This window comes from Scyliorhinus torazame, chromosome 3 (genome assembly GCF_047496885.1).
Source record: "Scyliorhinus torazame isolate Kashiwa2021f chromosome 3, sScyTor2.1, whole genome shotgun sequence".
Classification (NCBI taxonomy): domain Eukaryota; kingdom Metazoa; phylum Chordata; class Chondrichthyes; order Carcharhiniformes; family Scyliorhinidae; genus Scyliorhinus; species Scyliorhinus torazame.
The window spans coordinates 9,018,987-9,032,508 of NC_092709.1; the positions used below are offsets into that span (position 1 = coordinate 9,018,987).

The following is a 13,522-nucleotide window of genomic DNA, read 5'->3' on the forward strand; positions in this document are numbered from 1 at the left end:
TTACAGAGATAGGGAGGGTGTAGGGGTGGAGGAGGTTACAGAGATAGGGAGGGTGTAGGGGCTGGAGGAGGTTACAGAGAAAGGGAGGGTGTAGGGGCTGGAGGAGGTTACAGAGATAGGGAGGGGGTGTAGGGGCTGGAGGAGGTTACAGAAATAGGGAGGGTGTAGGGGCTGGATGAGGTGACAGAGATAGGGAGGGGGTGTAGGGGCTGGAGGAGGTTACAGAGATAGGGAGTGTGTGGGGGCTGGAGGTGGTTACAGAGATAGGGAGGGTGTAGGGCATGGTGGAGGTTACAGAGATAGGGAGGGTGTAGGGGCTGGAGGCGGTGACAGACATAGGGAGGGTGTAGAGGCTGGAGGCGGTTATAGAGATAGGGAGGGTGTGGAGGCTGGAGGCAGGAACAGAGATAGGGAGGGTGTAGGGGCTGGAGGAGGTTACAGAGAAACGGAGGGTGTAGGGGCTGGAGGAGGTTATAGAGATAGGGAGGGTGTAGGGGCTGGAGGAGGTTACAGAGATAGCGAGGGTGTGGGGGTTGGAGGATGTTACAAAGATAGGGAGGGTGTAGGGTCTGGAGGAGGTTACAGAGATAGGGAGTGTTTTAGGGGCAGGAGGAGGTTACAGAGATAGGGAGGTTTGTAGGGGCTGGAGGAGGTTACAGAGATAGGGAGTGATGTGGGGCTGGAGGCGATTACAGAGATAGGGAGGGTTGTAGGGGCTGGAGGAGGTTACAGAGATAGGGAGGGTGTGGGAGTTGGAGGAAGTTACAAAGATAGGGAGGGTGTAGGGGCTGGAGGAGGTTACAGAGTTAGGGAGTAATGTGGGGCTGGAGGAGGTTACAGAGGTAGGGAGGGTGTAGAGGCTGGAAGAGGTTACAGAGATAGGGAGGGGTGTCAGGGCTGGAGGAGGTTACAGGGATAGGGCGGGTGTAGGGGCTGGAGGTGGTTACAGAGAAAGGGAGGGTGTAGGGGCTGGAGAAGGTTACAGAGATAGGGAGGGTGTAGGGGCTGGAGAAGGTTACAGAGATAGGGAGGGTGTAGGGGTTGGAGGAGGTTACAGAGAAAGGGAGGGTGTAGGGGCTGGAGGAGGTTACAGAGATAGGGACGGTGTTGGGGCTGGAGGAGGTTACAGAGATAGGGAGGGTGTAGGGGCTGGAGGAGGTTACAGAGAAAGGGAGAGTCTAGGGCTGGAGGAGGTTACAGAGATAGGGAGGGTGTAGGGGCTGGAGGAGGTTACAGAGATAGGGAGGGTGTAGGGGCTGGAGGAGGTTACAGAGATAGGGAGGGTGTAGGGGCTGGAGGAGGTTACAGAGAAAGGGAGGGTGTAGGGGCTGGAGGAGGTTACAGAGATAGGAAGGGGGTGTAGGGGCTGGAGGAGGTTACAGAAATAGGGAGCGTGTAGGGGCTGGATGAGGTGACAGAGATAGGGAGGGGGTGTAGGGGCTGGAGGAGGTTACAGAGATAGGGAGTGTGTAGGGGCTGGAGGTGGTTACAGAGATAGGGAGGGTGTAGGGCATGGTGGAGGTTACAGAGATAGGGAGGGTGTAGGGGCTGGAGGCGGTGACAGACATAGGGAGGGTGTAGAGGCTGGAGGCGGTTATAGAGATAGGGAGGGTGTGGAGGCTGGAGGCAGTAACAGAGATAGGGAGGGTGTAGGGGCTGGAGGAGGTTACAGAGAAACGGAGGGTGTAGGGGCTGGAGGAGGTTATAGAGATAGGGAGGGTGTAGGGGCTGGAGGAGGTTACAGAGATAGCGAGGGTGTGGGGGTTGGAGGATGTTACAAAGATAGGGAGGGTGTAGGGTCTGGAGGAGGTTACAGAGATAGGGAGTTTTTTAGGGGCAGGAGGAGGTTACAGAGATAGGGAGGTTTGTAGGGGCTGGAGGAGGTTACAGAGATAGGGAGTGATGTGGGGCTGGAGGCGGTTACAGAGATAGGGAGGGTTGTAGGGGCTGGAGGAGGTTACAGAGATAGGGAGGGTGTGGGGGTTGGAGGAAGTTACAAAGATAGGGAGGGTGTAGGGGCTGGAGGAGGTTACAGAGTTAGGGAGTAATGTGGGGCTGGAGGAGGTTACAGAGGTAGGGAGGGTGTAGAGGCTGGAAGAGGTTACAGAGATAGGGAGGGGTGTCAGGGCTGGAGGAGGTTACAGGGATAGGGCGGGTGTAGGGGCTGGAGGAGGTTACAGAGAAAGGATGGTTGTAGGGGCTGGAGGAGGTTACAGAGAAAGGGAGGGTGTAGGGGCTGGAGAAGGTTACAGAGATAGGGAGGGTGTAGGGGTTGGAGGAGGTTACAGAGAAAGGGAGGGTGTAGGGGCTGGAGGAGGTTACAGAGATAGGGACGGTGTTGGGGCTGGAGGAGGTTACAGAGATAGGGAGGGTTTAAGGACTGGAGGCGGTTACAGAGATAAGGAGGGTTGTAGGGGCTGGAGGAGGTTACAGAGATAGGGAGTGATGTGGGGCTGGAGGAGGTTACAGAGATAGGGAGGTTGTAGGGGGTGGAGGAGGTTACAGAGATATGGAGGGGTGTAAGGGCTGGAGGAGGTAACAGAGAAAGGGAGGGTGTAGGGGCTGGAGGAGGTTACAGAGATAGGGTGGGTGTAGGGGCTGGAGGAGGTTACAGAGATAGGGAGGGGTGTAGGGGCTGGAGGAGGTTACAGAGATACGGAGGGTGTAGGGGCTGGTGGGGGTTACAGAGATAGGGAGGGTGTAGGGGCTGGAGGAGGTTACAGAGATAGGGAGGGTGTTGAGGCTGGAGGTGGTTACAGAGATAGGGAGTGTGTAGGGGCTGGAGGTGGTTACAGAGATAGGGAGGGTGTAGGGCCTGGTGGAGGTTACAGATATCGGGATGGTGTAGGGGTGGAGGAGGTTACAGAGATAGGGAGGGTGTAGGGGCTGGAGGCGGTGACAGAGATAGGGAGGGTGTAGAGGCTGGAGGCGGTTATAGAGATAGGGAGGGTGTGGAGGCTGGAGGCAGGAACAGAGATAGGGAGGGTGTAGGGGCTGGAGGAGGTTACAGAGAAAGGGAGGGTGTAGGGGCTGGAGGAGGTTATAGAGATAGCGAGGGTGTAGGGGCTGGAGGAGGTTACAGAGATAGGGAGGGTTGTAGGGGCTGGAGGAGGTTAGAGAGATAGGAAATGATGTGGGGCTGGAGGCGGTTACAGAGATAAGGAGGGTTGTAGGGGCTGGAGGAGGTTCTCGAGATAGGGAGGGTGTAGGGCCTGGAGGAGGTTACAGAGATAGCGAGGGTGTGGGGGTTGGAGGAGGTTACAAAGATAGGGTGTAGGGGCTGGAGGAGGTTACAGAGATAGGGAGTGATGTGGGGCTGGAGGAGGTTACAGAGGTAGGGAGGGTGTAGAGGCTGGAAGAGGTTACAGAGATAGGGAGGGGTGTCAGGGCTGGAGGAGGTTACAGAGATAGGGAGGGTGTAGGGGCTGGAGGAGGTTACAGAGAAAGGGAGGGTGTAGGGGCTGGAGGAGGTTACAGAGAAAGGGAGGGTCTATGGCTGGAGGAGGTTACAGAGATAGGGAGGGTGTAGTGGCTGGAGGAGGTTACAGAGATAGGGAGGGTGTAGCGGCTGGAGGAGGTTACAGAGATAGGGAGGGTGTAGGGGCTGGAGGAGGTTACAGAGAAAGGGAGGGTGTAGGGGCTGGAGGAGGTTACAGAGATAGGGAGGGGGTGTAGGGGCTGGAGGAGGTTACAGAAATAGGGAGGGTGTAGGGGTTGGATGAGGTGACAGAGATAGGGAGGGGGTGTAGGGGCTGGAGGAGGTTACAGAGATAGGGAGTGTGTGGGGGCTGGAGGTGGTTACAGAGATAGGGAGGGTTTAGGGCATGGTGGAGGTTACAGAGATAGGGAGGGTGTAGGGGCTGGAGGCGGTGACAGACATAGGGAGGGTGTAGAGGCTGGAGGCGGTTATAGAGATAGGGAGGGTGTGGAGGCTGGAGGCAGGAACAGAGATAGGGAGGGTGTAGGGGCTGGAGGAGGTTACAGAGAAACGGAGGGTGTAGGGGCTGGAGGAGGTTATAGAGATAGGGAGGGTGTAGGGGCTGGAGGAGGTTACAGAGATAGCGAGGGTGTGGGGGTTGGAGGATGTTACAAAGATAGGGAGGGTGTAGGGTCTGGAGGAGGTTACAGAGATAGGGAGTGTATTAGGGGCAGGAGGAGGTTACAGAGATAGGGAGGTTTGTAGGGGCTGGAGGAGGTTACAGAGATAGGGAGTGATGTGGGGCTGGAGGCGATTACAGAGATAGGGAGGGTTGTAGGGGCTGGAGGAGGTTACAGAGATAGGGAGGGTGTGGGGGTTGGAGGAAGTTACAAAGATAGGGAGGGTGTAGGGGCTGGAGGAGGTTACAGAGTTAGGGAGTAATGTGGGGCTGGAGGAGGTTACAGAGGTAGGGATGGTGTAGAGGCTGGAAGAGGTTACAGAGATAGGGAGGGGTGTCAGGGCTGGAGGAGGTTACAGGGATAGGGCGGGTGTAGGGGCTGGAGGAGGTTACAGAGAAAGGGAGGGTGTAGGGGCTGGAGAAGGTTACAGAGATAGGGAGGGTGTAGGGGCTGGAGAAGGTTACAGAGATAGGGAGGGTGTAGGGGTTGGAGGAGGTTACAGAGAAAGGGAGGGTGTAGGGGCTGGAGGAGGTTACAGAGATAGGGACGGTGTTGGGGCTGGAGGAGGTTACAGAGATAGGGAGGGTGTAGGGGCTGGAGGAGGTTACAGAGAAAGGGAGAGTCTAGGGCTGGAGGAGGTTACAGAGATAGGGAGGGTGTAGGGGCTGGAGGAGGTTACAGAGATAGGGAGGGTGTAGGGGCTGGAGGAGGTTACAGAGATAGGGAGGGTGTAGGGGCTGGAGGAGGTTACAGTGAAAGGGAGGGTGTAGGGGCTGGAGGAGGTTACAGAGATAGGGAGGGGGTGTAGGGGCTGGAGGAGGTTACAGAAATAGGGAGGGTGTAGGGGCTGGAGGAGGTGACAGAGATAGGGAGGGGGTGTAGGGGCTGGAGGAGGTTACAGAGATAGGGAGTGTGTAGGGGCTGGAGGTGGTTACAGAGATAGGGAGGGTTTAGGGCATGGTGGAGGTTACAGAGATAGGGAGGGTGTAGGGGCTGGAGGCGGTGACAGACATAGGGAGGGTGTAGAGGCTGGAGGCGGTTATAGAGATAGGGAGGGTGTGGAGGCTGGAAGCAGTAACAGAGATAGGGAGGGTGTAGGGGCTGGAGGAGGTTACAGAGAAACGGAGGGTGTAGGGGCTGGAGGAGGTTATAGAGATAGGGAGGGTGTAGGAGCTGGAGGAGGTTACAGAGATAGCGAGGGTGTGGGGGTTGGAGGATGTTACAAAGATAGGGAGGGTGTAGGGTCTGGAGGAGGTTACAGAGATAGGGAGTGTTTTAGGGGCAGGAGGAGGTTACAGAGATAGGGAGGTTTGTAGGGGCTGGAGGAGGTTACAGAGATAGGGAGTGATGTGGGGCTGGAGGCGGTTACAGAGATAGGGAGGGTTGTAGGGGCTGGAGGAGGTTACAGAGATAGGGAGGGTGTGGGGGTTGGAGGAAGTTACAAAGATAGGGAGGGTGTAGGGGCTGGAGGAGGTTACAGAGTTAGGGAGTAATGTGGGGCTGGAGGAGGTTACAGAGGTAGGGAGGGTGTAGAGGCTGGAAGAGGTTCCAGAGATAGGGAGGCGTGTCAGGGCTGGAGGAGGTTACAGGGATAGGGCGGGTGTAGGGGCTGGAGGAGGTTACAGAGAAAGGATGGTTGTAGGGGCTGGAGGAGGTTACAGAGAAAGGGAGGGTGTAGGGGCTGGAGAAGGTTACAGAGATAGGGAGGGTGTAGGGGTTGGAGGAGGTTACAGAGAAAGGGAGGGTGTAGGGGCTGGAGGAGGTTACAGAGATAGGGACGGTGTTGGGGCTGGAGGAGGTTACAGAGATAGGGAGGGTGTAGGGGCTGGAGGAGGTTACAGAGAAAGGGAGGGTGTAGGGGCTGGAGGAGGTTACAGAGATAGGGAGGGGTTGTAGGGGCTGGAGGAGGTGACAGAGATAGGGAGGGTGTAGGGGCTGGATGAGGTTACAGAGATAGGGAGGGGGTGTAGGGGCTGGAGGAGGTTACAGAGATAGGGAGGGTGTAGGGGCTGGAGGCGGTTACAGCGATAGGGAGGGTGTAGGGGCTGGAGGAGGTTACAGAGATAGGGAGGGTGTAGGGGCTGGAGGAGGTTACAGAGATAGGGAGGGTGTAGGGGCTGGAGGAGGTTACAGAGATAGGGAGGGTGTAGGGGCTGGATGAGGTTACAGAGATGGGGAGGGTGTAGAGGCTGGAGGTGGTTACAGAGATAGAAAGGGGTGTAGGGGCTGGAGGCGGTTACAGAGAAAGGGAGGGTGTAGGGAGCTGGAGTAGGTTACAGAGATAGGGAGGGTGTAGGGGCTGGAGGAGGTTACAGAGAAAGGGCGGGTGTGGGGGCTGGAGGAGGTTACAGAGATAGGGAGGGTTGTAGGGGCTGGAGGAGGTTACAGAGATAGGGAGGGTGTAGGGGCTGGAGGAGGTTACAGAGATAGGGAGGGTGTAGGGGCTGGATGAGGTTACAGAGATAGGGAGGGTGTAGGGGCTGGAGGAGGTTACAGAGATAGGGAGGGTGTAGGGGCTGGAGGAGGTTACAGAGATATGGAGGGTGTAGGGGCTGGAGGAGGTTACAGAGATAGGGAGGGTGTAGGGGCTGGAGGAGGTTACAGAGATAGGGAGGGTGTAGGGGCTAGAGGAGGTTACAGAGATAGGGAGGGTGTTATGGCTGCAGGAGGTTACAGAGATAGGGAGGGTGTAGGGAGCTGGAGGAGGTTACAGAGATAGGGAGGGTGTTGTGGCTGCAGGAGGTTACAGAGATAGGGAGGGTGTAGGGGCTGGAGGAGGTTACAGAGAAAGGGAGGGTGTAGGGGCTGGAGGAGGTTACAGAGATAGGGAGGGTGTAGGGGCTGGAGCAGGTTACAGAGAAAGGGAGGGTGTAGGGGCTGGAGGAGGTTACAGAGAATGGGAGGGTGTAGGGGCTGGAGGAGGTTACAGAGATAGGGAGGGTGTAGGGGCTGGAGGAGGTTACAGAGATAGGGAGGGTGTAGGGGCTGGAGGAGGTTACAGAGATAGGGAGGGTGTTATGGCTGCAGGAGGTTACAGAGATAGGGAGGGTGTAGGGAGCTGGAGGAGGTTACAGAGATAGGGAGGGTGTTGTGGCTGCAGGAGGTTACAGAGATAGGGAGGGTGTAGGGGCTGGAGGAGGTTACAGAGAAAGGGAGGGTGTAGGGGCTGGAGGAGGTTACAGAGATAGGGAGGGTGTCGGGGCTGGAGGAGGTTACAGAGAAAGGGAGGGTGTAGGGGCTGGAGGAGGTGACAGAGATAGGGAGGTTGTAGGGGCTGGAGGAGGTTACAGAGATAGGGAGGGTGTAGGGGCTGGAGGAGGTTACAGAGAAAGGGCGGGTGTGGGGGCTGGAGGAGGTTACAGAGATAGGGAGGGTTGTAGGGGCTGGAGGAGGTTACAGAGATAGGGAGGGTGTAGGGGCTGGAGGAGGTTACAGAGATAGGGAGGGTGTAGGGGCTGGATGAGGTTACAGAGATGGGGAGGGTGTAGGGAGCTGGAGGAGGTTACAGAGAAAGGGAGGGTGTAGGGGCTGGAGGAGGTTACAGAGATAGGGAGGGTGTAGGGGCTGGAGGAGGTTACAGAGATAGGGAGGGTGTTATGGCTGCAGGAGGTTACAGAGATAGGGAGGGTGTAGGGAGCTGGAGGAGGTTACAGAGAAAGGGAGGGTGTAGGGGCTGGAGGAGGTTACAGAGATAGGGAGGGTGTAGGGGCTGGAGGAGGTTACAGAGAAAGGGAGGGTTTAGGGGCTGGAGGAGGTTACAGAGAATGGGAGGGGCAAGAGAAGGGATCTGAAAACTGGTTGAGAATTCTGAAATCAAGATGGAAATCCAATGGAAATCAGCGAGCACTGGGGTACTGGTTGAATGGGGCTTGCTGTGACGTGGGACATGGGCTGCAGGTTGATGGAGGGTAACTGTGACTGGGCATTACCAATAACCCTCATCTTAATCCAACTAGCTAAACAGCCAGGCTCAGTAGCCCCTCTCAGACAGCACTCTGTCTGCTAATGTTAATTCCCTTCCCTCAGGGTTTGTAATGCTACACTGGTGGTCCGTGACCCCCAACGTTAAAATCTGCAAAAACGACTGTTGATGAAAACTTTCTATTCCTCTGAGGGCTGATGGAAGGATGTGCAACTTTATAATGATGGAGGGATGAAAAATCTGCATTACCCAGAATGACAAGTTTGCGAAAAAAACCAAAATGAAACATTCACAAAGGTGAGAAACTGTAGCAGACTGTGGCCAATGGCTATTGGTTGGTCTGAGCCTAATTGATTTCTAGCAGTGTATTAGATGTATCAAAGTGCTGGGAGATCACCTGTCTCACTTCCAATAAGTGGCTGATTGGCGAAGTGACTGACAAATTCCGATAGTGTTCGAAATTCATTAAACCCAAATTTAATGGAGTCTTCGGTCCGCTCAATCTGGAAATGTTTGACGGAGTCTTTACCTCTGTAATAGGAAGATTTGTACTGTTAACGTCAATCGTCATTACTGCATGTCAACTTTACAGCATGGTTTCCAACTCTCCAATTTCTCTCAATAAACGTGGCCCCCAAAGTTGCTGTTCAGCACAATCACTACTCTGGCTTCTGGCCTTACAGCATCTGGAAGATCCTTATTGCAAATTTGTTGCTGGATTCATTACCAGCCTGAATTTGATCTCAGGTTGCAGTCCAGGGATTTAGATTTTTGCCTCCATGGAACATATACATATGCACCACGGAAACAGGAGGTTGTTTCGCCCCTCAAACGTCTCCTGTCATTCACTGAAACATACATAGAAACATACACAGAAAATAGGAGCAGGAGTCGGCCATTCAGCCCTTCGAGCCTGCTCCCCCATTCATTCTGATCATGGCCGATCATCACGTTCAATACCCTTCCCCTCCATATCGCTCAATCCCTTTAGCCCCAAGAGCTGTATCGAATTCCTTCTTGAAATTACACAACATTTTGGCCTCAACTACTTTCTGTGGTAGCGAATTCCACAGATTCATCCTCTCTGGGTGAAGACATTTCTCCTCACCTCAGTCCTAATTAGGGGCTGGTTTAGCACAGGGCTAAAGAGCTGGCATTTAAAGCAGACCAAGGCAGGCCAGCAGCACGGTTCAATTCCCGTACCAGCCCCCCCGAACAGGTGCCGGAATGTGGCGACTAGGGGCTTTTCACAGTAACTTAATTTGAAGCCTACTTGTGACAATAAGCGATTTTCATTTCATTTCAAAAGGTTTATCCCTTATCCTCAAACTATGACCGCTAGTTCTGGACTCCCCCACCATCGGGAACATTCTTTCTGAATCTATCCTGTCTAATCCTGTTAGAATTTTATAAATGTCTATGACATCCCCTCTCACTCTTCTAAACTCCGATGAATATAATCTTAACCGATTTCATCTCTCCTCATATGACAGTCCCACCATCCCAGGATTCAGCCTGGTAAACCTTCACTGCAGTCCCTCCATAGCAAGAACATCCTTCCTCAGATAAGGACACCAAAACTGCCCACAATACTCCAGATGTGACCTCACCAAGGCCCTGTACAATTGCAGTGAAACATCTCTATTCCTATACTCAAATCCTCTCGCTATGAAGGCCAGAATACCATTTGCCTTCTTTACTGCCTGCTGTACCTGCGTGCTTATTTTCAGCAACTGATGTGCGAGGACATCAAGGTATCGCTGAGTAGCCACCTCTCTCAATTTACACCCATTTAAGTAATAATCTGCCTTCCTATTTTTGCTGCCGAAGTGGATCACCTCATATTTATCCACATTATACTGCATCTGCCATGCATGTGCCCACTCACTCAGCCTGTCCAAATCCTACTGAAGCATCTCTGCATCCTCCTCACAGCTCACCCTCCCACCCAACTTTGTATCATCTGCAGATTTGGACATAATATTCATTAATATATAATGTGAACAGTTGGGGTCCTAGCACAGATCCCTGCGGTACCCCACGATTCACTGCCTGCCAATCGGAAAAAGACCTATTTATTCCAACGCTTTGCTTCCTGTCTGCTGAGTAACTTTCTATCCATCTCAAGACACTACCCACAATCCCATCCAATTTAACTTTACATAGTGATCTGCTATGTGAGACCTTGTCGAAAGCCTTCTGAAAATCTAAATAAACCACACCCACCGGTTCTCCCTGCACAACTCTATTAGTTACATTTTCAAAGAATTCCAGTAAATTTGTCAAGCATGATTTCCTTTTCATAAACCCATGCCAACTGTGTCTGATTACACCACTGCTTTCCAAATGCGGTGTTATGAAATCCTTGATAATGACTCTAGCAACTTCCCGACGACCGACGTTAGGCCCCCTGTTTTCTCTCTACCTCCCTTTTTGAATAACGGGGTCATATTAACTACCCTCCAATCTGTCGGAACCATTCCAGAGTCCAAACAATTTTGGAATGACCAGCAATGATCTACTGTTTCTAGGGCCATTTCCTTAAGTACTCTGGGATGAAGATGATCAGGCCCTGGAGATTTATTTGCCTTCAATCCCATTAATTTTCCCCTCAATCATTTATCTACTAATACAAGGTGGTCTGTTCCCTTGTTGGTTCCTTAACGTATTGGTCCAGAAAACCATCTTGAATACACTGTAGAAATTCCTCCTCTATTGTACCGTGACTAATTTGTATGCAGATTGAAGTCACCCATAATCACAGATGTTCCTTTATCACATGCATCTCTGATTCCCTGTCTAATGCTATTCCCAACATTACCGCTGCAGTTTGGAGGTCTGTATACCACTCCACGAATGTTCTTTTTGCCCCTTGTTGTTTCAATGTGACCCTGACTGATTTGTACGTCAAATCCACCTACACACCCTTTTCTCAAATAAATCAGGATTCACCCTCTATTTTTTACAAAGCTTAAAATGAATTTTATGTGTATGTTTTGTTTGTAATTCTCCCTCTCTCTCATTTGCATTACTGACATCAAATCTAGTGACACCGGTGTCCAAGTTCCAGTTGATGAAAAAAATGAAATGAAAATGAAATGAAATGAAATGAATAATGAAAATCGCTTATTGTCACAAGTAGGCTTCAATGAAGTTACTGTGAAAAGCCCCTAGTCGCCACATTCCGGCGCCTGTTCGGGGAGGCTGGTACGGGAATTGAACCGTGCTGCTGGCCTGCTTGGTCTGCTTTAAAAGCCAGCGATTTAGCCCAGTGTGCTAAACCAGCCCCTGTGGGGGAAAATCGACCATCTCCAAATCCCGATTCTTAAACAAAGCAAAGGCTTTGAAAAGAAGAAATGAAGAGTTTGTCTGCCTGCTGCATTCCAATTTAAAATCAGCCAATGATACATCAAAGGAGGCCTTTCAGCCCATCATGCCTGAACCTATGAAATTGCTATCCAGTTAGCCTTACTCTCCTCTGTTCTTTCCCCATGCCCTACAGTGTTTATCCATTCCCGTCACCTTTTCAGGCAGTGCATTGCAGAATGCAACATCTCGCTGTGTAAAAAATATTCCCATCTCCCCGGGATTTTTATCCCACTTGTCTAAATCTGTGGCCTCTAGATGCTGACCCTCCAGTCAATGGAAATACTGGGAACATAGAATTGGGAGCAGAAGTCAATCAGCCCTTCGAGCCTGCTCCACCATTCAATCAGATCATGGCTGATCTCTCCCTGGTCTCAAAACCTCCTCCCTACTTGTTCCCCATATCCCTTTGGCCCATTTGTTTCCAGAAATATATCCATCACCTTCTTGAAACCATTGAATAACTCCGATTATGGGGCAGCGAGTTCCACAAATTCACCACCCTCTGCGAGAAGTAGTTCCTCCTCATCTCAGTTTTAAATCTATCACTTCTCAACCTATATCCGTGACCTCCCGTTCTACATTGCCCCACAAGTTGGAACATTTGGTCCACGTTTACTTTATCAATCCCTTTTAGTCTCTCAAATACCTCGATCAGATCCCCTCTCATCCTTCTAAACTCCAGCGAGTATAAGCCCAAACTGTTTAATCTCTCCTCATCCATCAACCCTTTCATCCCCGGAATCAATCTGGTGACCCTCCTCTGAACTGCTTCCAATGCCACCACATGCTTCCTCAAATAAGGAGACCAAAACTGGACACAATACTGCAGATGTGCTCTCACCAACACCCTATACAATAGTTCTACATTTAGATTTGCACTTAATTAATGCATTATTTTCCAGATATGCTTTTTCTTTATTTTGGCCGAATAATTCAACAACAATCTTCTCCTTGGTTTGTAGTCTGCAGGCAGCCTGTTACTCAGCAATTTTCCAAATGTGTCTGACGGGCTTACCTTACTGACAACGCGTACAACATTGGACCATCGTGACTCTTCCTTAGAAGGTAACTCCCATCTTTGCCATTGGAAAGGAGCAGGGCCTCAGCAGCATGGCGAGAGAGTTCGTGGTGGTACCAGCTAGCCAAGGAGAGGAACAAAATATCCAAGTTACAGATCAGCCAACCTGCACACTTTCAGTCCTCATTCTCCTTGTAATAAAGGAGAACTTCCTCAAGACATTGCACTGAGTCAATCTGATCAGAGAATATTAATAAAGACATTGCTCATATTTTACAGAGCAAAGCTCACACCCTGTGCAAGCTTGGCACAGACAAAGTTGACAGTTTTAATTTCCTACTCCAGGACTTGGAAGTTGATTTTTATTGGGACGCGGAAGAACAGTGGCACAGTAGTATATTGCTTCACAGTGCCAGGGTCCCAGGTTCGATTCCCGGCTTGGGTCACTGTCTGTGCGGGTCTGCACGTTCTCCCCGTATCTGCATGGGTTTCCTCCGGGTGCTCCGGTTTCCTCCCACAATTCCCAAAAGACGTGTTTGTTAGGTGAATTGGACATTCTGAATTTCCCCTCAGTGTACCCGAACAGGCGCCGGAGTGTGGCAATTCGAGGATTTTCACAGTAACTTCATTGCAATGTTAATGTAAGCCTACTTGTGACAATAAAGATATGGGCATCCCGGGATTCCCTTGAGAAGGTGGTGGTGAGATGCCCCCTTGAACCGCTGCAGTCCATGTGGTGTAGGTCCACCCTCTGTGCTGTTAGGGAAGGAGTTCCAGTATTTGTGCCTTACTGATAACTCACAGAGGTCTAAATTTGATTATCCTGAACTTTGCGGAGGAAGCTGTTTGTATTGATCACTCAACAGATTAACAGTTAATTGCATTAATAGTTGAACCTCAATGGAATGTCAGAGACAACAGTTCAGTCTTTACAGCCTTCCGGACTCGACAAAGATTTCAACACTTTCAGATCATAACCACTTATTTTGGGCAGGAGCTATTTCCAATGATTCTGCTAATCATTTGCTCTCTTCTGCTTTCCATCCGCTCACAGACCCTCCCTCTCCCCCCCTCCCCCCCCCTCCCCAACTCCCCCAGCCTCTATGCTTGTTACA

The 13,522-nt window shown here is 51.7% G+C and overlaps 1 protein-coding gene across 2 annotated transcripts in view; it reads right to left on the reverse strand.

Moving 5' to 3' along the window:
• Window positions 1-13,522, reverse strand: part of dapp1 (dual adaptor of phosphotyrosine and 3-phosphoinositides) — a 108,437-nt gene that overhangs the window by 39,106 nt on the left and 55,809 nt on the right. For both annotated transcript variants that reach the window (XM_072495271.1, XM_072495272.1), the window contains exons 2-3: window positions 12,405-12,527; window positions 8,418-8,551 (exon numbers count right to left, since the gene is read on the reverse strand). In XM_072495271.1, coding sequence (XP_072351372.1) covers window positions 8,418-8,551; window positions 12,405-12,527 — 257 coding nt within the window. The remainder of the gene's footprint in view (window positions 1-8,417; window positions 8,552-12,404; window positions 12,528-13,522) is intronic.